General features: G+C 35.5%; 4 protein-coding genes and 1 non-coding gene across 9 annotated transcripts in view; 2 read left to right on the forward strand and 3 right to left on the reverse strand.

The window, feature by feature from the left end:
- The window catches only part of LOC133861778 (protein FAR1-RELATED SEQUENCE 5-like), a 61930-nt gene that overhangs the window by 18717 nt on the left and 17027 nt on the right, over window positions 1-26186 (reverse strand). The window lies entirely within an intron of this gene.
- On the reverse strand, window positions 1031-7361 carry LOC133861773 (homeobox-leucine zipper protein ANTHOCYANINLESS 2-like). 5 transcript variants are annotated; one of them, XM_062297577.1, is made up of 10 exons: window positions 7131-7361; window positions 6188-6311; window positions 5881-6095; window positions 5671-5788; window positions 4889-5563; window positions 4425-4526; window positions 4137-4349; window positions 2351-2525; window positions 1903-2270; window positions 1031-1821 (listed from the first exon to the last, which is right to left on the reverse strand). In XM_062297577.1, the coding sequence occupies exons 2-10, from the start codon at window positions 6278-6280 to the stop codon at window positions 1444-1446; spliced, it is 2337 nt and encodes a 778-aa protein (XP_062153561.1). In that variant the 5' UTR covers window positions 6281-6311; window positions 7131-7361; the 3' UTR covers window positions 1031-1443. The 5 variants fall into 5 exon arrangements, with proteins under 5 accessions (XP_062153561.1, XP_062153559.1, XP_062153560.1 ...); XM_062297575.1 differs by having other exon boundaries at window positions 6188-6317; XM_062297576.1 differs by lacking the exon at window positions 7131-7361 and adding an exon at window positions 6647-6849 and having other exon boundaries at window positions 6188-6317.
- LOC133859150 (RHOMBOID-like protein 2) lies at window positions 21740-24778 on the forward strand. The gene is made up of 5 exons (XM_062294470.1): window positions 21740-22199; window positions 23393-23556; window positions 23791-23954; window positions 24155-24405; window positions 24504-24778. Exons 1-5 carry the CDS (start codon window positions 21874-21876, stop codon window positions 24616-24618), a joined length of 1020 nt encoding a protein of 339 aa, XP_062150454.1. The 5' UTR covers window positions 21740-21873; the 3' UTR covers window positions 24619-24778.
- On the reverse strand, window positions 25051-25124 carry TRNAV-AAC (transfer RNA valine (anticodon AAC)). Its single transcript has one exon. It is a non-coding gene; the product is annotated as a tRNA-Val (tRNA).
- On the forward strand, window positions 25315-25671 carry LOC133860381 (putative non-specific lipid-transfer protein 14). Its single transcript, XM_062296001.1, has one exon. The coding sequence runs from the start codon at window positions 25315-25317 to the stop codon at window positions 25669-25671; it is 357 nt and encodes a 118-aa protein (XP_062151985.1).

A 26186-nucleotide genomic window follows, 5' to 3' on the forward strand; every position in this document is an offset into this window, starting at 1 on the left:
GTTATATATTGGTTAATTTTGAATTGCATAATGTGGATGAAGGGTTTGGTGTTAGAGGAATTCAAATTTAGAAAGGTTTTTACATAGAAAATTTGATTGCAGTAGGTTATCGTTCGAACAGTACATGGTTATGTTCGAACGAGACTGTTACAGCGAGATTGGCATAGAATTCCTTGTTCGAACCTGCGTTCGAACAAGACCGCTCAGAATTGAATAGTGAGGAATTTTTTAAGATAGAAAAACTTTAGAGTTTTAAATGAGATAGGTTTCATAAGAGAGTTTGGAGAAGGATTTAAATTAAAAATAAGACTTCGAATTTTATGAATTTATAACCACGACTAACAGTACAATATAAATGGCAAGCAATGAACACCACGCTACAGAAATCCAGTGACGAGGAATTTAAGCTAATAGTAATAAGTAAAATTATCTCACGAGTAGATAAAAGATTTTATCACATGATTGATTGCTTGAGTTTGCAAATGAAATAAATAGATATTGTTTTCTTCGAATATAGAAGCGTATGATTTCTTAAATGTTGTGAGCTAAAATGCATCTTTTTAAATGTCTTGTGCTATGAAATACTATGATTTAACCATGTTGAGATATGAAAGTATGTCATGCAAGCTAGTTTTAAGAAAACATGTTAATCGGAATAATTTAAGATTAATAAAAATCATTCATATATGGGTACCTATGATAGGGTTTTCAGAACGATGATTGATAATATGATGTTATGCTATGCAGTATGGAGTTTTAGCTAATATAGCGATGTTTTCATGCGAAATATCATAATGCTTTTATCGTTCAACATCGATTATAATGCTTCATGTTATGATTTATGATGTACTATATATATATGTTAAAGATAGTTTCATGAAGGAATAGACTTACCAGGATATATAGTTTACGATCGAAAAGTTATTTTTTCAGGAATAGTTTTACGTAAGATATTTTACGAAAAGTAGATTTTCCACGAAAGATATAGTTTCTCAGACACAACATTCCAATCAAGCAGGCATTACAAAGATAAAAAGAAAAACACATTTGACATAAGAGACCCTAAAATTTAGACAAAAGTCGGAACAAAAACGGTAGAACAATACTTCCCCCCATGTCCATCTTGTTCACCTCTATAGGTTTAATAACACTAACAAACACATTTTGACGATGAGAGAGAGAGAGCTGAGCAAACCCCACGGGTCGGCCGAGTCAATACCCGAACCACCCAAAATCCCCTCCCCCAGCTGCGGTTCGTTCTTGACTCGAAACCCTTGCGAGAATTTTTTTTATGTCAACCTCCTCTCCTTCACTATATCCATTCATTCTATCATCTCCTCCTATACTTGTTCATATACGATCTTTCTTTTCTTCAAACAAAACAAAAAGAACAAAAAAAGAAAAAAAAAAAGAAAAAAGAGTAAACTAAGCTCATCACTGCATTTATGTTACTTTAAGGGCGGCTTTGATCTTCTGAATGGTGCAGGAGATGAGATTGTTAACAGTCTCCACTGACTCCACGGTTAGCTTGGCGGTTGGTTGGCTATCCAGTAATATTTGAAATCCAACCGTAAGTAAGCATCTGCCTCCATCACGGACATTATCGCCTGCCTTTACCATTGCCCCATTGCAGTCGCTGGACTGCTCATCGGGAAGAATTGCAAATCCTGATGGTAGGAGAGCCACATAGGCAGAATCTCCACCCCCCATCACCACATTCATAGATGGTATGTCAACTGGCGCATAAACAACCAATGAGCCAGTTGCATCTGTCCATGTCTCTTGCAATATCAGCATGCTGCTCTCATTCGCATTAATCGGCTGCAAAGTCACATGTATAGTAGGTCAGAAAAAGAAAAGCGAAAACAAATGATAATATGGTGAAGAGAAATGATTACTTACACTTCCACGAAGGAGAGAAACACAGTTGCCATGTTTGTGGCCTTTGGCAATATGGATCATCTCTTGTATTGGCCTACCAGTAGATAAAATGTCCCACTCGCTCCTCAACCGGTCATCTCGCAAGAAATCAAACAGTCTCTGCTGTGGTACAGGCATCCAAACAGAAGTTGCAGCACTCAACACGATCCCAGGAGGTTCGCCGGGGTCATCCAAATTCTTCCTGGTCATAACTCTCACGTCTTCGCCCACATTTCCAACACGGAGATTGTCCCACTTACGAGCAGTTGAAGCACAAACCCCAGAACAGAAGTTATCAGTCATGCGCTGTGCCAGCTGTAACATACTCGTCCTACCAGCCAGATTTAGCGCTGTTGAAGAATGGTACGTATTAGCGTGTGAAAATTAACCAAACTTATGAGTGAAAGAATGATCAGGCAGAGAAAGAGACCTGTGTGATCTTCTTTAGGAAGAGAGGATGGCACGAGGCTTGCCAAGAACTCACATTGCCTTTGGAGGGCGGAAACCCACCTCTGCGCACCAAATCCCATGCCAACACTAATAAATGGCCGGTAGAGTGGGTCGATACCACTCTCATCATATTCTGAATGTTCTACCCACGTAACCTGCATTGCACCTAACATCTATCAGAAACCATTTACTTATAAACCAAACTTAAAAGTCCATAGACTACATTTATCTCGACAGAGAATAGTTCCTGAAATAACTGTTTGCAAAAGGATTAGTCCAATTAAGCTTCATTCGTCCTGATGAACACATTAATATAAAGATTGTAAAAAACTTGTTGTCACTTCAGTTAACTTTGTGGAAAAGGTTCTTTCAACATGTATAGTTAAATTCTTTTCTCACTCATACAAAAGGGATTTAGGAAGAGGGGTGGAAGGTGAAGATGATATTTAAACCCATTTAAACCAGGAGCGTCTTCTATTCCCTGGACATGTTTTTCATAGGATCAAGTGTTGGAAAGCCAAAATTATAGTTCAAATACAAGATAACTGTATGGTATTCAAGAATTCAATCAAAACCCTCAATCTTAATTAATTAAGAAATTTGAAACCAACTTTGAGTTGGTTCCTGCATAAATGTCAGCCAGATGGTGCACAATATTGGCACACTTGTGAGTTTACCAAATAGTCCCTTATCATTGTTTTGGTGCAGAAGAAAAGACTATAAATATCACGTTGAGAAGAAATGGAACAAGAAAAATATAACACCACCATGTGAGAAGAAAAGAAAGGGGGAGAGAAGGGGGGGGGGGGGGGAGAGGGACGGAAAGATATTAAAATACAATTAGAGTAAAGATAATACTATCTAGAGAAGGTAGAAATGAAATCCAAGGCCATCGTAAATCAATATAGCAATATAGAGAAAAATCAAGCGCCACTGCCAGCAAGATAAAGAAACATTACTTCCTAGATGTTACAAAATATAGGCATTCAAAAAGCTGGACAAGGTCTCATGGAATTTTATTAATTATTAAAATGGAAGCTACAATTTTATTATGATAACAAGAGCCCTTATCACATTGGATGGATTCCAATAAACTACAATATAAGACTGGATCCAGGTCATACAGTCTCGTGGAAATAAAATATAGCACTAAGAGAGAGGAAGAGTTAGGAATAGAAGCATCAAATATAAAGTTCATAGAAAAAAGATTGAAAGTTCCAAGGTTAATTGCACACATAGTTTCTCAAATATCATATATACAAGAGGTTAAAAGAGTATAAGAGCCTTAAACTAATAGTAAACTTTGATCGGTGCCCTTGACTTGCTCATCTCAAAGAGCAGCAGTAGACTAATCAAGTACAGACTATAACCAATGTCAGCATTGAAGTTCGAATGGTATAAAATAATAATACTGAGGAAGCATCTTCTTCAATAAAATACTAATAAAAGGTCCAGAGTCTTAGGTAAAACCCTATTATATTTCATAAACAGCAGACCCATTAAAGATAGCAAAATTTAGTGAGTGATAGAAAACAGAAGTTAAACACTTGGAAGCACAAGTCAAGGGTGGGTTGGGACTGGGACTCCAAGAGCCCATAATTTCACCTTGACGTAGTGTCAACTAAACTCAAAAAATGCTTTCAACACCCTCATTAAATATGCATAGTGTAATATACCAATCCAGGAAAGCACAATAAACATCCCAGAAAACAAGAAAAGATTGCATGTAACGCTATGAATAACAAGTAATCCACATTTACAATTACCTTGGAGTAACCGTTGGGCATATCTTGCACGACAAAGCCAGAAGGAAGTCTCCTACAGTTCACCAAGGGGTTTGCTTTAGTACCTTCTTGGCTAATGTCAAGTGAAACATCAACCACAGCCCACACACCCTCCGCCTGCTGCTTGCAGAACCGGAGGAACTTTAACTGACGAACAGGGACCAATGGTGAAAGAACTTGAAGCTCCGCATGCATCTACAATGTAAGATCTTAATGAGTTAAAGTTCATCAGCCAGAGGAAGGAAAAAAACAGACAGCTGAGAAACATACCACATGAAGAGCACCATTTCTGATTCCAGTCATGCCACTTGATATCAAATCAATGGTGGCAGCTCTAGCAATCATGCATGGAAACATTTGTTTCCATTGAGCCTGTTTCAATGGAAAGCAAACAAAACCAATATTTATTTCTAGATTCAATAGCCAATATAATGAATAGAAAATTGCAGCAACACTTCTAGCACAAAAACAGAAGAAAAAAAAAAAAAAAAATGGTGCTCCAGCCTATACAAAAATGATATCGAATATCTTCATGGTCTACTGCAATGTAGATAAAATTTAAGAACAATATTCGGAAGAAAATTTATTTTTCTCCCACAATGAAATTTCTATAATTATGATATCATTGTAATGAAGTAACAACCAGGAAAAAAAATCATATTCTTGCAGAAAATAAATAATACCAATAAAATCACTAAAAGCTCCATCAAGGCACAGAGGGTTAGATAGCATACCTCATCCATCAATGCGTCCACAAGATTCAAGCTGTTGATCATCACCATCCCAGTATACCTTGTGGCCTCGGTTACAAAACCAATCGGTTTTGTGCCAATACAAGGAGAAAATGTCCTTGTATATTGCTCAAGGTTCAGTATTTCCTTCCCTCCATCGAAACTTTTGGTCCAAAGGGGGCTATCTGTCTGCGCCATCTTAATTAATTCATCCATAGCCGTCAAAGCAAGATTTACAAACATTGATCTATCAATTGCTACTTCATGGCCCATCAATCCCATTGGAGGCTTACTTAGTGGCATTGCAGCCCCATCTCCCAGATCAAGTCCCATTGGCAATGGGGTGCCTATAGAGCTTAAACCACCAATCCCATTTCTTCCTACAACAAGTTCCAAACTGGAGTTTGAGCTCGGGATAGGAATGGGAGCGGCCATGGACGAGATCGGCCTCCCCAAGAACTTGTTTGCCAAAGTGCATACACGGTTTAATTCGTCCTTCAATCGAGCATTCTCAATCCTAAGTTGGTGCTCCTCAAATGATATTTGACCAGGTATGGCAGGGCCACCACAACTGTTGCATGCTGGATTTGCCATAGCAGCCCTCAATGCATCGTTATCATTTTTAAGCTTATCATATTCTTGTTTAAGAATTATGTGATCGTGGCGTTCCAATTGGGTCTGATTCAAATTAATCATTTTTCATTTCCGTAAGTCCATAATACAAAACCTATCAGACAAAAATACATAATAAATATGGATTAAAACCAATATATATACAAATTTACCTTCATCTGAGTTCGCCTATTTTGAAACCAAAATTTGATTTGCTTGGTCTCCAAGCCAAGCCTTCTGCTTAATTCCAATCTTTGTTTCTCATCAGGATGGGGACACTCCTTAAAGAAACTACACCAAAATAAATAAAATAAAATAAAATAAAACATAAACAAACCCTTGATCATATTGACTAAGCACTACATAGAGATGTAAAATCATACGCTTCAAGCTCTTGAATCTGCCGTGGAGTGTGTCTATGGTACTTCTTCTTCGGCCGTTGATCGTCGCCAGCGTCCTGATCATCGCCTGATGCGCCTTCAACATTATCACTTCCAGACCTGCTCTCATACCCATCATTCCTCATCCTCACCATCATACTAGGATCAAAGTTTTCCTGAATTAGACCCATCTCACCATGGCCCTCCATTTTAGTTGGCTGCACAAAAATACAAATATTGAGAACAAGATACAAAATCTTAACCAATATAAATAAATAAGTAAACATGAATCAAGAAGAAAAGTGTTTACGATGGATAGAGTGAGGGTGGAGGAACCGTGCATTGAACTGGGAACAGAAGTAGGAGTGAGAAGGGGTGACTGAGCAATGGCACCACCGGGCATGTTTTGATTCTCTCTTTTTTATCAGATTGAGCTAAAACTGACAATTACACTCTCAGCAGAAACATAAATATTAAAAAAAAAAAAAAAAAAGAAAAAAAAAAAAAAGAAAGAAAGAAAGAAAGAAGAAAAAAAGAAAAAGAAGAAGAAGCTGTTTTCTTGTCAACGCCCATGCATGATCCAAGCTTCTCTCTCTTTCTCTCTCTCTCTAGAGAAGCTGTATCAGAAAGAGGAAGAAGACAAGGAAAGGCCTTTTTTCTTTTTTGTCCTAATTCCCAGTACGCAAGCCCCTCTCTCTCTCTCTCTCTGACATACCCACAAAAGCAAATCGCTGGAAAACCATGGAAGACTGTCAAGTATGAAATAAACCTTTAAGTTTCCATCTTTTCGCGGATCATCTTGACAGATTGTTTGTCAGCAGCGAAAGGAGAAAACCTAATGGGGCTCAAAAGGATGTTAGAGAAAGAGAAATGTGAGAAAGCTTATATCACATTCACACTCTCTATTGACTTTTCAAACCCATTATACCGAATCCAAGCAAAAAGACCCAGTTGACCCCCCCTCCCCCTACTCTCTCTCTCTCTCTCTCTGACACCATAAAAATAAAAAGGAAGAAAACCTAAACCCAATACGGCGAATTTGACAGTGAGCCAAAAGGCCAATGCAAAAAAAAAAAAAAGGTACAACAGATTTTCAGATTCTCTCTCTCACACTCTCTCTCTCTCTCTCTCTCTCTCTCTGTGGGATCTGTGGAAGAGAAAAAGACAGAAAAAAATACATACAGAAGCTATTAAATAAATGTGTTGAAAACATATAGTAAAAAAAAAAAAAGAGTTGGGAGCTGACTTTTTACAATGGCTCAAACTCTCAGAGAGCAAACCAAAGAGTCAATAGGGTTTTCCTTTGTTTTTCTTTTCTTTTCTTTTTTTTAAATACAAAAACCCTTTCAAAGCCTCGATGGAATCAAACCCCAAAACCCTTCAGACTCCTCCACCGTCTTTTCCTCTTCTTCTACACGCACAAATTTCTCCAAAACCCTCTTCAATGCTTCTTTCTTTGGATTGAAGAAATATATAAGAGAGAGTGAGAGCCGGGTTTGTGGGTCCACTTATGAGAACTCGGGTTCGTGATGTCCGCCCTTATACACTGATTCCACGCGGTAAGCGCACGCGCGCGCGTGGCACCGTATTTCTTGTCATTGTCTAGGCGGGTCGGTAACTTATAAAATTAGGTGTAAGCGTAATCAATTCGACTTGTGCGCAGCAGACTCAGGGCAGCCAATTAAAACGTGACAACGCTGAATATTGAGGACGCCATAGTCATTTGGTAATAGTTTTAAGGGTAGTTTAGTACTTCGGATTGAGTTAAAGGCTGTATGGGTTTATGACATCACCGCTTTTTACATAACCGGATTTTCCTCAAATTTTCACCGTCTCTCTCTCTTTCTGATAAATAATCGTCTATTTACGTAGCAATTTTAAAAATCATAAACGTTGTTTTTTATTTTTTATTTTTTTTAAAGAATAAACGTTGTTTTTAATTAAATAGATTAAATTAAAATTTGAAATTTCAATATTTATGCTAATTATTAATTTAATTTTTACTCTAATTTGATAATATTTTTTAAGGTATAAATACAATTTTTTTTTTTTTGTTTCTGTTAATTATTAGATTTTTAACTATTTTTTTTTCCTAAAATCACCAATTTACCTAAGCCTGTGTAACTTATTAAGGAATTTCTTAAAAAATATATCATTTTAATACTTTGATTCTTTTTTTTTTTCCTTTCTTGTGCTGGCCTTGTGGCGTGTGTTAACTAGTGGGATATTTGTACTTAAACGTAAAGAGCGGTTTAAACGTTGTTCATGTAATGTTTGTGTGTTGTTTAAATAGCTGTTTTAAGTCAGATTTTTCTGGCTTAGAGTGTATGGGGTCTTGTACCTCTATTCACTGTAATTGCCTTCGGACGTTCTTCAATAATATGGTGACTCATGTTATATGTTAAAAAAAAAAAAAAAAAACTAGTGGGATATTTATGTAATGTTAGCCTTTTAATCCTTCCCTCTTAAGCCTCTAATAGGATTCTATTTATTTCAAATTAAATAGATACTATCAATTTTATAATTAGGATTTAAAGTTGATGCATTTAATGGTGTACATAATTTCACATTATTTAAAGTTCTAAAAGACATATTAATATTGACTTCATATACATCATTAGATATATCAACTTTCAAGAACAGAGCCAGAAACTCTTATGGGCAAGGACCAGGGTAAAAAATAAAATAAAATAAAAAAATTGTTGGTATGGGCTAGTAGGCTAATTTTTTTTTTTAAAAAAAAAAAAAAATTGAAAGGGGGCCATGGCCTATTCCGGCCTCCCTTAAGTCCGTTCCCACCAACTTCAAATCTTGACATGTCATTTAAAATGAATAGTCTCCATTTCATTAAATAAAACAGAAAGAATCCTATTCGCTTAAATGTTTAGATGGCAAGAGTTTTATAGACTCAAAACTCTTCGATAACACTAAAGCAAATTACTTAATCGCTAAGATTAAGCTCCTTTTGAACAATTTCCAATTTTGGACAGTGGGTCATGTTCCTAGGCTAACTAATAATGCGGCGCATAATTAGCTCGTTAACATGGCTCTTACCCATTCTTTGTCTCATGTTTGGTTGGACACATACCCGGATTGTATTGCTTCGATTGTATTTGGTATTTTTATTTTTTTTTTTGACAGATTCGATTGTATTTGTTGAGCAAGTTCTTTTTGGAATTCTTTTAATGAGATGATATTCTTTTATATATATATATGTAGATATATTGATATGCATTAATGTAACATATATGTTGAATAGATTTCTGTTACTCTTAAGAGTAGTTTAATTAATAAAGAATAAATTTGGTGAGAAAAAGTATGGAGAGTTTCGTATAGCAGAAAATACGGGATTCTCATAAACATTAGCAGATTACCTTGTTTTGGCATGATCGAGGTTAGCTAAACAATTCAAAATAACGTCACTGTATATATTCCCTGTAGCCTAATTGAGATGAATATATGGGTTGCTACATTCTTCTAAGATTGATCATTGACGTGACATCTCAAAGTTACGTGTAATATTTTTCTGTTTGAGCAAAGGAATACGTCATCCACTTTTGATCCTAAACTATTCAATTTTCAATGTATGATATCATGAGAGCATCCCAATGATAGTCATTTTTGCATTTTTAGCTAAAATAGCTAAAGAAAATGGTTAAAAAACACATTCATCCAAGTATGCGAAGCCAAATGCAAAATGCGATGGCGGGATACTGTTCATAAACACATAAATCATTTTTTCTTAACGGCAGACGCATTCGACCTCCTTTTAAATGAAGCAATCGACCTTCACACTCAAGTAGTTGACCACCACCGGAATCTAGTCAGTGTCCGAATCCGACAACGTTTGGTCACTGTCGCCAAATTCCTGTCACCAGAATACAACCACCTTCGCCGAAATTCGGCCAACCCAAATTCCAACGAAACTGTTCGAATTTTGGCTTTTATTTCGGATTTCGACAATAGTAGCCGGAATCCTATGAAAGTGGCCGAAATCCTACTGGTCAGTTATGAAATCGCGTCACCGGTGATTTTTAAATTATTTTACATTAATATTTATATGTTGTGAATAAAAAATTGATTTTTATAAGTTAAATGATTGAATAAAAATATAAAAAAAAAAAATATTTATAATTTTTCATACTTACCAAACACTAAAAAATGTCTTAAAAAATGACTTTTCTAAAATAATTTTAGAACAAAAATCATTTTACTTCGAAACAAAACATTAATGTGTGCATGTGATAATCCCTAGCCAGCCTCTCCGGTTCTGGAAACACCTTTACTAGGCTAAAACCCCAAATTCACCCTCCACTATCTTCACTTTGCTCTGCCATTGACGCCCTCCTCGCTATTCGCTAACAAAAGTGATCACGTAGGTGCCTCACACGCCACACCCAGCAACGATCAACTCTCTCACTTCCCATTTTACCCCTAACGCGGCCTCCTATTTACTCCTCAAGGCCCCGTTCAACCAAGCCCTAACCCTAGAGTTCCTCAATTGGGCCAAACCCCACCACTTCTTCAGCTTTCATTGCAAGTGCCTCTCTCTCCACTCGATTCTCACCCGCTTCAAGCTCGGTTAGACTGCTCAAACCCCGCATCAAAGACATGGCGATCTACGACACCGGCGATTTGGTCTTTCACTTCCTCAAGGACTCGTAGTATTCCTGCAAATCCAGTTGGGCGATCTCAATTTTTAACATTTATCTCGTTTGATCTGCGATTATTCATCTGAATAAAAATTTTAAAAATGATTATTTTAATAAAAAAATAGAAAAGAAATTCAAATAAACCGTTGAACACAATGTTTGAAAAGTAGTTAGCTAATTTTTTTTTTTTTTTTTTTTTTTAAAAAAATAGCATTAAAAAAAATATAGATAAACCATTCAAGCCTTTAAGCTCGTGGGATTCACATTAAAAGCGCTTCACACACCCTTGATAAATTTCATACACTACTTAACACGATTTTAAATTATGTAGCTTACTTAGCAAGTTATTGCACATACATGCAGAATTAAGATAAACCAATTAATTAAATGAAGTTTGTTCGTTATTTTGTGCCGAGCTTTGCATATTAATCAAATCTTTGAAGAATGCCAATCCCCATTATTCGGGAGTTTGTAATTGTGGGTGATATTTTGGGTATTGGATATTACTAGTCGCATTTATATAATTAATATTCTGGGTATTTTTTCATTGTTACAAATTGATCTTTCTATATTTCTTAAAATAATAATAAAATATATATATATATATATATATATATATATATATATATATATATATATATATATATATATATATATATATATATATATATATATATCTTTCTATAGCTTAGATTTTTGACTTTGTAATTTTCTGAAATTTATGACTCCCTACATATAACTGTTTCTGCTCAGCTACCCTTCTTAGTTATTGCAACATTTACACTTGTGAGTTTTTTTTTTTTTTCTTTAATCTTGGTCACTTATTTTCTTTTCAGTTTTCTCTGTGTTCATAAATAAAATGAAGGTGTATGTACTTGCAATGCACGCAAGTAAAGAATGATGTATAAGATCGATGCATGCAGTGAATAAGCATCTAGTCATTACTTTGCACCAAATCCAATAATTACTACATTGAACGAATAGTTACAATTAAGGGTGGATCTCATAAGAAAGATTTTGTTAATTAATCACTTATATAAATATGTTCGTCTTAATTAAGTTATGGATGCGCAGCATAATTACGATATATAGCTGCATGTCGCATGAATGAATGATGCTGTGATTATAACAGTTAAGCTTATACGTGTGATGCAATTAATTAATAGGCCTATTGGTATGGATCCGGCTTCTATGCGATAGTTTAAAACTACCGCATGGGTGCTGTAGTGGAAAACGGTACAAAACGGTACCGTTTTCTACTTAAAAAAAATTGCAAATTTTTTAATAAATTTAAAAATTATAAAAATAATAATAATTAAAAACAAAAAATATTAAAACCAAAAAAACACTTAAGGGTTGGCCGACCACCCCCTTGGGCAACGCCGGTCACCATATATATTATTGGCCAAGGGGGTGGGGTGAACGAACCACCCCAGTCGGCTTTGGGGGTGGTTCGGCCACCCCCAAAAGGTCAAAAAAAAAAAAACAAAACAAAGAAAAGTTAGGGGTTTGGGGGGTGGTCGGACCACCCCCAAGGGCCTAGGGGTGGTTTCGACCACCCCATACGGTCGATATGGGGGTGGCTCAAGGCCTTTAGGGGTGATCCGACCACCAGCCACCCCCAAAACCCAAACTTTTTTATTTTATTTTTATTTTTGGTTTCTAGGCCTTTTAGGGGTGGCCGGACCACCCCCAAGGGCCTGGGAGTGGTTTCGACCACCCCATACGGCCGATCTGGGGGTGGCCCGGCCACCCCAAACCCTTAAGTTTTTTTTTTTGTTTTGTTTTTTGGCCTTTTGGGGGTGGTCGGGCCACCCCCAAAGCCAACTGGGGTGGTTCATCCACCCCAGATCGGCCAAGGGGGTGGTCCGGCCACCCCCTTGGCCAATAATGGGGTGGCCGGCCACCCCTTAAGTTTTTTTTTTTGTTTTAATATTTTTTGTTTTTAATTATTATTATTTTTATAATTTTTAAACTTATTAAAAAATTTGCAAATTTTTTTAAGTAGAAAACATGGTACCGTATTTCACTACAACACCCATGCGGTAGTTTTAAACTACCGCATGGAAGCCGAATCTTATTGGTATCATTTTGATTGTATTAGCATAGCGATTCCGTACAATTGGGCCAACTAAAGGTCCAAAGCATTAGTTTTAGAGATCAATTATTAACCAATTTGTTCCATTATTTAGGCAATTAAGTACAAGTTTTAGTTATTGTTTCCCGATATCAATATTGATTGCAGTATTGGTCAAACCTCTATGATAATACACATTAGTATAAAATTATATACATCAATTATAACTCGATCAATTTAATTAAATTTGTTCAACTCTTTAATCTTAATCAGATAATTTTGTATCGGGTTCGGGTCTTGTTAAGCTCTAATCCAATCCATTTAATTAAACAAGATAGATCTCTCAATTCTAACTTACTGATTTTATGTTAGGTTTATATTAAATTCACCCATTGTTAAAAAAAAAGATAAAAAAAGATAAAAAAAAAAAATATTAAAAAAAAAAAAAAAAAAAAAAAAAAAAAGGACGAAAGAAGAAGGCATTGCAAATTATTATGGGGAGCATTTAGTAAGAACGAGCCCCCAGCTAGAGATTCATGTACGGCAGGGCCACTGAACCAATTACCACATAACCATAAAAGCAAGTTGGTAGCTACTTGAATTCTACGTTAGCTGTCCAGCAAACCGCAAAAGCATATCAATTTGATTTTTTTGATTTATTTTTTGATTTATTTATTTTTTTTTAATGCTGAAATGAAATCCATTGTTATGTTATGCAATTTTCCTTGGTGAAAATAAAATTTTAAAAAAAAAAAAAACTCAATTTTACAATTTTCAACGGGGGCACCGAAATAAATTTTTCATGTTTTAAGTGTCACCGGAATAAGAACACATTCCACACTAAACGGAAGTTTCTAAAAAGATAAATACTACACGAAATGGGTCTTTCGCATTTTTGAGTGTTTACTTTTTTTTTTTTTTTTTGAACAAACAAATAGCATGTGCTATTATAAAAGCTGCAGAACATACATCATGAGAAATAAAGGGACAAGACCCCTTTACACTCTAAGTCAGAAGGATCTGACTTAAAAAACAGCTGCCTATGCAGAAACATTAAACCCTACTAGAATTACATTTGGGCCTCTCTTACATTAACGCTCACACTCATATAAAAGAGAGCCGATCTAGCATCTAGCCATCAAAAATTCTAATAAAGTCTGAGTAATACACAACCAGACTGTACATAGCAACAAGAGGATACACAACAACACAGTGCAGAAAAGACCAACAAACACAGCAACCGGCAGAGGAGACAGAGACGGAATCCACCGGAGACGACGGCGCGTGGGAAACACGCGCCATCACCAGCTGCACCCAGCCGTAGATCCGCCACTGTAGCCCCCATCCCCAAAGAGCACGGCCAGAAAATGGTGGAACGTGGCCTTCACGCGCACCAAAGAGCAAAGGCCTCTCTGGCGCGTGCAGGCCACGCGCCGGTCACCGACGAACGACGTGACACGTGCTTCCGGCAGCGGGAACGGACGGCGATGGAGAACAAGGCTGAGCGGCGCGTGTCTTGAGAAAAACAACAGGGTTGAGTAGATCTGGCTCCAAAAAATCGAAATAACCCTTGAAAAAACAGGCCAAAAACCACCGCTAGGAGACACGAACGCCACCATATCCCCGCGCTGGGCACCATGCTTTTAGCTTTACTTTTTAATATGATTGTTGTCGCATTAAATTTTTTACCATAACGTTTTTTAATCTTTTTTGCTTATTTCTTCTTTGCAACTCTCACATTAAGAAATAGGCACTTAAGAGTGTAAAAAAAAAAAAAAAAAAAAGAGTTATCGTAGCATTTCTCTTCTACAAATGCTGAAAACTCGTTATATTTTAAGGGAAAAAATTAGCTATAAATTTCAGTCTAATAAAGCAATATGTATTCTTAAATCACATGCTTATTAATGCTATTAAAAAAAAAAAAAAAAAGCCTTCACTTAATCCATTTGAATTGTCACCACTTAAATCATAGTCTAATAAAGTTTCCATGAATTTTTCGGAGTGCGGGGTTTGGGTTACCATAAAACCTAGATCAGCGAGGCTCTTCTTAATCGGTCCACTGGGAGTATAGGGTTCACCACATGGTAGATGGGATGGTCTTTCATCCACCGTTAGTACACCCACTTCTTTGGGGCGGTATAAAGCTGTCACATGGCCCATGAAGCCTGTGGGCTTTTTAAACGCTCCCACATGACCCACCTGTTGTGTGTTAACCCTCTCATTTAACATACGTCCCTGCTTCAATTCAAAAATAGCCTCTTTTTTTTTTTTTTCCCTTCTTTGCCACAGTTTTTTCCAGCTTTCTTTCCTATTGAGGATTTCACTGCATTGGCTGGAATCACCCCCCGCCCCCCTCCCCCCAGTATTAAGACTAGGGGTGTATGGTGAAGATTTTGGGATATCATTCAGAAATTCCAAGATTTCCCCCTTCGAAATCGTCTCCCCACACTTTCCATTATGGGCTTTCTATGAACAAATCTTGTCACTGTTATTTTGGCATCCCCAATAGGTAGGTGAGTATTCCCCAGGAATGGCTTCCGTCTCTACCGTTGGCTTTTGAGTTTCCATATCCAATTTTCTGCCCATCGGTTTGGTTGCCTGGCCATTATCGGCAGCCTCCGGGGAAGGAGATTGGTTGTTCCACTGCCCCTTAGCCAGCCCCAATCGTTTGGATTGGTCATCTGCTCTCAGCCAGTGTCCCCAACGTTCCAACCCCCCATCGTGACTCAATTTCCGTGAATTAGACTCAGGACAGCCTTTTGGTCCATGAATAATCCGGCCACACCTAAAGCAAAACATTTCTCATAATTGAACTATACACATCATGATTTGCCCAATATGATCAACGACCTTCCACGTTCAAGAGGCTGATAGAGATTAATCGCTACCCTGATCTAAAGGTATTGTCCCCATCCCGCATTGTCTTCTGCCATAGCAACGTCTTCTACCAACCCCAGAGAACTCCCAATTTGATTCCCCACCGGTTGGTTCATGCAGCTTAACGACATGTTGTGAAACTGAATCCAAATGGGGGAGAACATGAAGGTCATCTACGAAGGAGAGATCTGTCCATCAAAACTCATTGAGAATTAAAAGAGTATGATTATAAGACCATGGCCTTTTGGTCATCACCTTCTGTTTATCCTCCTCTTCTGAAAACTCGAAAAGCCACAAATTTTCTTGGATCTCTTTAAAGATTACTTTGCCAACTAGTCTCCAAATCCGCACAAGAATGGCTTTGAAACCCTCCTTGTTAAGCATCTTTGGCACTCCTAATCTTCCCACCAGACACCGGGAACCCCTAACTCGAAGTTCTTGGATTGTCTCATCTTCAATCTGGAGGCCTTTCTATTCACCTTCGGACAAAGGAAACCGCCCAACACAATTCTCATTACCTTCTGACATTCTCCCTTCCTTGGACAAAAAAAGATTACAGAATGAAAGGGCCCCAAAACACTCCTCCTCCGATCACAGCCATAGATTTTTATTTTTACAAGTATTGTTAAATTCTGACCAACGCCGTAATTTTTGCATATTTTTTTCTTAAAATAAATTGGGTTATTTTAAAAATTTTGACACCCCTGATTAAGAGTTAACGAAAAATCCATATGAAAGAATTTCACCTCACAATGTGCTGATATTCCTGGCGTAATACTCACATGGCTCAGCTCCACTGGTCCAGCTTGAATGCCTGCGTACTTGTCTTCTATGGGATTATAATCTTTAATATTTTTCCCAAGATAATTTAATGGTAGAGCTCTTAGAATTCTAGCTATTATTTTTTATTAAATGATCTAGATTTTTTTTATCTCAGTATATATCTTAATGACAGTAATAAATTCAGAAAAAAATTAAAATTCTCTAGAGATAATCTGTGCCAAAACGGAAAATAATAATAATAATAATAATAATCTAAGTTATTAATCAGTTAAAAATAATTTTTTTATTTAAATAAATCACAAGTTGAAATTTACATCACATGAGCTGTCTACTATAAGGATCTAATATGAAACTATACAAATATTTTAAACGCAAAAGTTGTTTAGAAATGGTCTGAAACATGAGAGGAAATCTAATACCAACTCAATAGAAATAATAATAATAATTAATTAGTCAAGAGTTTGACACTGATAATTATCGTGAAAATTCTTGAGGGGCATATTTTTGACATAGGCCTATGGGCAGCCCGCACAAAATCTTCAGCCCATTAGTGTTGGGCCTCTATTCAAGCAAGTAGATAGCTTGCGACTTGAACCTCCTTCTATGCCATATCTTCTCCCCTTTCTCTCTTTTTCTCTATTTATTATTTTTTGAGTTAAATATACTTTTGGTCATTGAATTTTGGAAACTTTATTTTTTAGTATTTCAGTTTCAATTTTCATCACAGACGGTACCTCCGTTTTGAGAAAATACTAAATTAGTACCTCAGTCAAGTTTTCCGTTCAAAAACTAACGGCCCGCCTAAAGGTTGACACATGTTTTAGTATAAAAAAATAAAAAATCTTTACAAATTAATTAAAAAATATATATTAAAAACTTAAAAAAAATTGAAAAATAGAAAAAGAAAAAGAATAGGGGTCGCCCTTGGCCACCGGCCACCCCCATTTGGCCAAGGGGTGGTTCGGCCACCCCCATGGCAGAAGAAAACCCTCAATTTTTTTTTTATTTTTTTTATTTTTTTTTTATTTTTATTTTTTTTTTATGAGTTTTGGCTCTTAGGGGTGATTCGGCCACCCCATAGACAAGCCCTAAAAAAAAAAAAAAAATTGATGGATTTGCCACCCCCAAGGGCCAAAACCCTTGACCTTTTTTTTTTTTTTTTTTTTTTTTTTTTTTTTTTTAAGTTTTCAATATTTTTTAATTTTTTAATTAATTTTTATTTTTATTTTTTTTATACTAAAACACGTGTCAACCCCTTGGCCAGCTGTTAGTTTTTGGGCGAAAAACTTGATTGATGTATTAATTTAGTATTTTTCCCAAAACGAAGGTACCATATATGATGAGAATTGAAATTCAGATACTAAAAAATAAAGTTTCGGAAACTCAATAACTAAAAGTGTATTAAATCTTTTTTTTTTTTTTTTTAAGTTTTATTTGTTGCATTGTTACGAGTGTATTGAACCGTTTGTTGGGATCTCCTATTCCTTTCTTTTGTAGTTTTATTTTCTATTAATATTATAATATCTTGCCGCATGGAATTGAAAGATAAGGAAGTCGGGTATGTTTGGTAAATCATTTTGTATTGAATTTTTTATTTAAATAGTAGTAAAAAGTAATTGATGTGATATAAAGTAAAAGAAAAAAAGAATTTAAATTTATTTTGTAAGAAAAAGTTAAAAAAATATGTTTTTAATGAATTTTTTTATTTAAATAATAAGAAAAAGTGATGGACATAATATAAAAAATAAAAATATTTTTAGTTTAATTTTTGTTTAAAAAATTTAAAATTGTTTCCTAAACGTTGCCGTCATTTCTTACAACATCTTAAAAAGGAAGTAATGATACAAACGGAACTCCCTTTGCGGACAGAAGTTGAAAAGGACATGGAAAAAGTATGCTGTCAAATGTCAATGTAGTAGAACTGTTGAACTTTATTGTTGTTATTATTTTTGCTTCAGAGCCAATTTTAGTATTCAAGATTGTTTGGGTGTCCTTTTTTAAAAAAAATATTTAAAATTGTAAATATGGAGGAAATTTATTTTTTGAAATTATGTTTGGATGATTTAAAAAATCTGAGACAAAATTAGAAAATATTGAATAAAATATGAGTAGGATTTGAATTCTAAAAAATAGTATTTAAAAAATAATTGTCACCTAAACATGCCTTAATTCGTGTCGAATTCGCGGGTCGTGTCAAAAATTGTCAATCATATTTATCAAAATGTAACCCTTTTTCCTTTATTCCTCATTTTCTTAAATTCCCAAATGCAATTAATAGAAAGAAATAAAATAAAATGAAGTGAAATGAAACAATTTCATGATATACATGTTCAAAGAGAATTTTGTATGATCGAAAAAAAAATATTATGTAAACTACATGCTGTAATTTACACAATAAATTAGATTGTGAATAACAAGAAAAAAAGCACCCAGCTCTGGTTGACTTGGTGGATATTATTATCTATCCCTATTCGTTCAGGAGGATACAAGCATAAAAAGGGAATATGGGTTACAATAAATCACATTTATAAAATTAATGTTAGTATTTATTAGTGTTAATGGTTTTTTAAATGAAAAAAAATAAAATTTGAGTGGAATAAAATTGAGAATTATATGATTTTTTTTTCTTTTCTATTAGGTCCACATCACTTTTTTAAATGTACTCAACAAGAAGTGTATTCTTTATGAGTTGTCATCAATGAAAAGAAAAAACAAAGGAGAAGCACCAGCTAATTTAAAGGAGTAAAAGTTGGGAATAAAGCTAAATATAATCAGCTAATAATCTGATGAGACCATTTATGAGTGACCAAAGACATATACAATTTTTCAGCCAGAAAAGTATTTGTATGCCAAAAAAGAAAGAAAGAAAATAAAATAAAAAAAGAGTTACGTGAGATGGAATGACCGTAAAAGAGTAGTCTCCTCAACAATAGACTCAAATGAAGAAGGTTGTACATAAACATGCACAAACAGTAGGCAATAGTTTTATCTATGATTCCAAAGAAACCATAAACGAGTTTGGCCTTTTTAAGGGTCGTATAGGGCAATAACAAATGGAAAAAAGACTCCGTGAAGAGCTCCAACCAGTAAAGACAATAACCACCATGAAGTAGTTGTTGCGAGAGAAATACTGTCGAAAACCGGAAATGATCTGTTGAGGAAGAAATATGGAACAGGCAGAGAATCAAATCTGGGTTTCCTAATTTTGGGAGAATATGCTGATATTTGAGTGCACTAGGAGGCATGAAGAAAGAGCAATTCCGATGCTAGGTTATCTTAATTGTTAATCAACCAATAAAGCAATTATAATGTGAAAAGTATATTTTACAAGCTATTGAGGCATGTGTAATTTAGAGGAATTTTTAGCATTTTATCATTTGAGAATAGAATTAACTTCATTGTTTGTCCTTATTCATTTATTTGTTCTTGAAAAAGAATATTATTAATTAATGTCAAGCGTCAGCAGCACATTTATATCACAAACTTTTTGACAATTGTTAAAAGAGTCACAGTACCCACTCGATCATGCAATGTTTAATGACAAGAACTATATAGTCTATGGACATGACCACTTTTATCAAATCCACTATTCTTTAAGTAATGACATTAATTGAGGTGGTTGGGTAAGTGTTAAAACTGGATTTGCCTTATTTAGATAAATTGGTTGCCGTTATAGTCGGCCGGTAACCGGCCAACCGATTTGATATCCAATCAGAAATTATTAGTAACCAATCCTACTTGAGTGGCTACTGGTTTTAGAAAATATTGAAACCAGTTATAACCGGTAACTAGATATAAATATATATATAAAATAAAAATTTTAATGTATTTATTTATTTAAAAAACCAAAATAATAAAATTTATGATTTTACACTTTTACTTCTATCTCAACTTAGGCCAACATATTGCGCAAAAAAAAAGTTAATTTTTTTTTTTAAGGTTAAAAAAGTATAAATTAAAGCCAAAAAAGAAGGCCCAATACCTAAATTGGGCCCAAAAGACTTTTTTTTTTTTTTTTTAAAAAAAAAAAAAAAAAAACTTTAGTTACTTGTCCTGATAACCGGGTACCAATATGTAACTACCGATTATTAAAAAATCGGTTAACCAACTACCCAGATACCAAATCGCCAACCGGTTATCAGTTTTAGCCAATAACTAGTAACCGTAACCGGATTTTCACCTGTCTGTCAATACTTTTTAGATAATGTATTTTATTTTTGGTTTGAAAAAGTATTCTGATGTAACATAGATGTGAAAGTAATTTAAAAAAACTTCACTTACCACTCCTGATCTTTTATCACTTTTACAATCATACTTTTAAACTTTAAAAAATGTCAATTTAATGTATCAATCTTTTAATTTTTTTCAATTTCAACTCTCTCGTCCAAATTCAAAGTTAAATCAAACGGTTGACAAGTAAAATATCCCTTATACCTCTAAGATGTTTATAAAATTACAAAAATACCTTGATTTATTAATTAAAAATTATTTAAAAAAAAAAAAAATCATCATGTCTGACCCACCGATGGATCACAAACGTGACCCTCGGTGGGTCTTTGGGTCACAATTTTTCAATTCTAGTTAGAAGGGAGGGTATTTTGAAAATTTCGTTTTTATGTTAGGATTTAATGTTGAATTTGGATGTGAGGATTCAAATTGAAAAAACTTGAAAATTGGATACACTAAGTTGACATTTTCTAAAGTTTAATGGTATAATTGCAAAAATAATGAAATATCAAGGATGATAATTGATTTTCCCAAATAATTTGGAGTGTTTTATGTTTTATAAAGAGAAACAAAAGGGAGAAGAAATAAGTATTGTCAAACATCCCTGTACCAAACAAAATAGACTAATGCTACATACTATACTATTATTTAAATCCTATCTCACTAGGCTGATGTGGTCATCGGTCATTGTTAAAATATATATATATATATATATATATATTTTACAACTAAAGGACACCACTACATGAACCTGGTAATAAAATATAATGCTTTTTTTTTTTTTTTTAATGATATCCACAGAAATTTTTATTTCATAGTGTGGCATATTACTCTACTCTTTGGGTTAAACCCTTTGAGGGTTAAAACCGTTGGGTTCCGATCAACCAATTCCCTCACGTTTCAAAAAGCGCGGTGTCAGTTAAAATAGCCGCGAAACGTGAAACCTGTGGTTAATGGAAGTGGAACACGGAACACCCACGTAAAAGCGAGACACCGCGTAGAGTTCGAAGCAGCAATCCACTGTTACAAACCATTGTACTCCCACAACCGGACACCTCAATAAACATCCGCCACGTCAACGGAAGAACAAAACGATGCTTGTTCATTGTCCCAGTCAAATGCCACTGTCTTACGTGGAAATCTATTATTGGCCGCTTCAGAAATGTTGCGGTAGTAGTTTCCACACCAAATGTAGACAGACAGGCTTTCCTTTGCTAACTGTAGCAGTTAGAAACCTGAAATTCCTCACCCACTCACTCGCACACATTCTCCCCTCCACTAAACCCTACACCAGCTCCATCTAACTTAATCTTCTCGAATCCACACTCAAACGCAGAATTATAGAGAGAGAAACTCAATTTTTAGAGCGAGCGAGAGAGAATGCCAGGTGAAGATATTGAAAACAGAGGAGGAGGGGGAGGAGGAGGAAGAGGAGGAACAGGGGAAGTGAAAAGCAGAGCAAACAGAAGTAGCTACTCAGCCTCTTCTTCTTCCTATCTGATAGATGATTCGGAGACCCAATGGACCTCTTGGCTGGTTCCCATGTTTGTGGTGGCGAACGTAGCTCTGTTTCTTGTGGTCATGTACGTGAACAATTGTCCCAAGAACAATCTTGGGTTTAAGGGGAAGTGCTTGGCAAGGTTTCTTGGGCGCTTCTCGTTCGAGCCTATCAAGGAGAATCCTTTGTTTGGGCCTTCTTCTGATACGTAAGGAACTGGTTTCTGAAGCATATCCATATCGTAATTTTTGTTTTTGTGAACTTGGTGTGAGTGTGATTATGTGATTTTATTTCTTTGATCCATCTCTCAATCCACGGTTATGGGTTCGTCTTTTTTGTGTTAATTTAATTTTTAATTTTTGATTTTTTTTTTTTTCTAATTTAGGACTCCTGGTATGATCAGTGATCAAATGAGGGCTTTTAATTGCATGAATGTTTTAGGGTGAAGTTCTATGACATGAGTTCCCCTGCTTATCCTTTTAACCCATGACAGAATTTCTGTTTTTTATTGATAGAATAGTTCTTTCAGTTTTAATATTTGGATATTGGCGGTTGTTCGAGAATGAAATTGATGTTAATGATTTGTTAGATTTTTCGATTTTTGACTGATCTAGTGCTTTGAGTTGAAAATTGGTTGAATCTGCTGAACAGAGTTTCTTCAATAATTCAATGATCTTGGTACGTACCGTAGCTTAATGTCATATTTTTTTTTCAGAGTTTGCTATCTTAAAATTATTATCGATGTGGCATGAATTCGAATTACTTTGGAGTACTTTTTCAAAGGTTTTTGACTGATTTGACTTTTAGGGGTTGAAAGTGTGAAACTTTGGTACTCAAACCTCATCTTTTGCTTTTCGATGTCGTATTTGCTCTTTAACCAATAAAGTTTCGGAAATCAGATTAGCTCATGACGAATTTCGGAGTGATTTATGATCCTTTGCCTGCGTGAATTATAAGTCTTCAAGATTTGAAATGCTTTGGGTGGAAATTTGATAACTTTGCTGAAATGACTCTCCTTGACTCTTCTGGGGGTGGCATCACGTTTCTGTGCCAGTCCTTGGTTCCTGCCTTTTCTTTTTCATTCGTCTTTTTTGTATATGAGTTTAAAAATGAGTCCTTCTGTGGGGTTGCTGGAATTTTTTGTTATATTGAATAGAATTTATGATCAACATTAATTTGTTGGGTAAGAAACAACATGTGATTGATCATCCTTGGGTTGTTTCTGTGTTTTTAAGTAGTGCATGATGAGATGGAGAAGTTGTGTCTTGAAAGAAGAACCACGAGTGGAATTTTGCTTATAGAATTTGATCGAAATAAATACATCTTCAATTGTTCGGATGTCCTTTTCCTTCATTCGTGAGGAAAATGTTTGAATTGAAGCTGTTTTTTTATTTATTTAAGATTGGAGAAGTTGGGAGCACTAGAGTGGACTAGAGTTGTCGAGAGGCATCAAGGATGGAGACTTTTCACTTGCATCTGGTTGCATGCTGGTGTTATTCATCTGGTTGCAAACATGTTGAGCCTCATCTTCATTGGCATACGCATTGAACAACAGTTTGGGTTTGGTACGTTTTGCTCATTCTTGTTTTTGAAATTGATTCTCAGACATATTGCTGGTTAATGGATAGTAAATTAAATTTGGAAAATTTTGCGTAGTTGTTTGTAGCTTATGAAACCAGAGCAATCCTTTCATTTTCTCTTCTTTCTTGCAATATAGTAAATTAAGGTCTTTAACTTGTTTCATATATATAATCAAAACAATTCTGATGTGAGCTGATATACTTGTTGGAATTTGGCAGTTCGTGTGGGGATTATATACTTGTTGTCAGGCTTTGGAGGGAGCATACTTTCCTCTTTGTTTATTAGAAACAACATCTCTGTGGGTGCCTCTGGCGCTCTTTTTGGGCTTCTTGGAGCAATGCTCTCCGAACTTCTAACAAACTGGACCATATATGCCAACAAGGTTAGCCTTGCTAGCCAATTGCTTCTTCTTTTTATGGAGCTTGTTATAATGTTAATTCTATGTTATTCATGGTTATAAATTCAAATTTCTTTAATTTCCATGGCATTTAGAGTTTGCTGTATGTTACTCGATTTACTTCTGTAATGAATTATATATGTTTGAGTTTCTCTTGCTAATTCTCCCTCAGTTTCATCCAATAGGCTGCAGCACTGATCACACTTCTGGTCGTCATTATCATCAACCTCGGCATTGGAATTTTGCCACACGTGGATAATTACACGCACATCGGCGGATTTCTGACCGGTTTCCTCCTCGGCTTTGTTCTGCTTCCCCGTCCACAGTTCGGGTGGTTAGAGCAGCGGAATCTTCGCGCCGGCGTTCATCTCAAAAACAAATACAAGCCTTACCAATTCGCCTTCTGGCTTATTTCCCTTGTTCTGCTGGTTGTAGGGTAAGTTGCTGTCAGGGTGTAGAATTCTTGAGAAGTTGGTGATCTTAGTTTATGAGTTTGGATCAAATTAACACTTTTAACTTGAATTGTTTCTGCAGCTTTACAGTTGCATTAGTGATGCTTTTCAGAGGAGAGCATGGGAATGATCATTGCCGCTGGTGCCACTACGTGGCCTGCGTCCCGACGTCTAGATGGAACTGTGATGAAAATTAACCCTTCTCATATATATATATATAGTTGTTTTTTAAACTAGTCTTTGCTTCATGTCTAATTCGTAGCAGCTTTGGATATTTGACGTATATATTATTGTAAATGCTTCTGTTCTGAAAAACTTGAATCAATTGTTATCTGTATGTGCAGCCATTGATCTTCATCGTATCTGCTTGTTTGGTTTAAAATCTTGTTCATCGTATCTGCTTGTCTCAACACTTGATCAATATGATCCGATGGATAGATTCTGATTTTTATCCTATTTCTTTGATGAGGGAAAATTTCAAATAATAGCTAATACTAGAAAATCGTATCAACAAAAATAAAAAAACTACCACCAATTCACGACAATCAGCATTCAAGATGAGGGAGAGGGGTTGGTTAATCAAGAAAAAAAGAAAAAAGAAAAGGAAGACTTAAAATAAAAGAAAAAAATGGCGTCGCCCGGGTTCGAACCGGAGACCTTCAGTGTGTTAGACTGACGTGATAACCAACTACACCACGACACCGTGCTGATAGCGGTTTGAGAAGCTATTATTTTTGTACGGGTAGAGCTATGGACAAAAGTCACAGAAAATTGATGAAGAGCGCACACATTCTTCATTGCACACCGACCCAGCATGTTCCCAATTATAAAAGGATAATTAATGTGAAACTGGGATTCAGTAGAAGTTGATGGGATCCTCATCCAATAATCAAATGGTTAAGCAAAAAGCATCAACGAGTATAATTGGGGTGCTAATTATATCATTGGCTACAATATTAGCGTGCGCTTCAGCTGCTGCTACTGCAATAGAGTGCTCAACTGTGACAACACTAGTCTCAACTTGTTCTTCTTTCATCTCGGACGGTTCACCGGATCCCCTTCCCGGAACACCATGCTGTGATGCAATGGTGAGTGTGAACGCTATTGGTGATCACAGATTTGTTTGCAGATGCATGATGGGCCTCATTACCACCAACAGTCCCAATGCCACAGCTATTGCCACCTTGCCGGGCTTTTGTGGGGTCTCTCTGGGCTTCACAATCGATCCAAATACTGATTGCAGCCTGTAATTCTCTCCCTCTCTCCCACATATATAATACACACCATATGCACTCGGTCATAGTCTCGTAAAGTTGATAATTTTTGACACGATACAAACCTAACACGAAATTAGTGAATTTGATATATTTATTAAATATATTTCAAGTGAAACCTAGTCTATCTGATTAGATACGATGATTGAACAAGTTAATTTCGGGTCAACCCGTTTAACCAACGGGTGACCTGTATAAACCTTTTTCTTTTTACCTTTAAAAAATTAAAACCCTAAAGTGTAAATCCGATTAGACATGTAATCTTATTTTATTTGGTTGTTACGTGTTTGTTTATGTAGATGAACTTAATTTTGGATTATAATATTATTTTGATTAGATACCATATTGAGAAATTGGGTTTTGTTTATTAATTATGGTTTTGGTTATGGTTAATTGGATATTGATTGTCATGAATCTAGTTGTGATCATGTATAATTTATATAATTTATACTTATAAGATATGAAATTGTATTAAAAAAGAAGCATATCAA

The sequence above is a fragment of the Alnus glutinosa genome, chromosome 2, assembly GCF_958979055.1.
Source record: "Alnus glutinosa chromosome 2, dhAlnGlut1.1, whole genome shotgun sequence".
Classification (NCBI taxonomy): domain Eukaryota; kingdom Viridiplantae; phylum Streptophyta; class Magnoliopsida; order Fagales; family Betulaceae; genus Alnus; species Alnus glutinosa.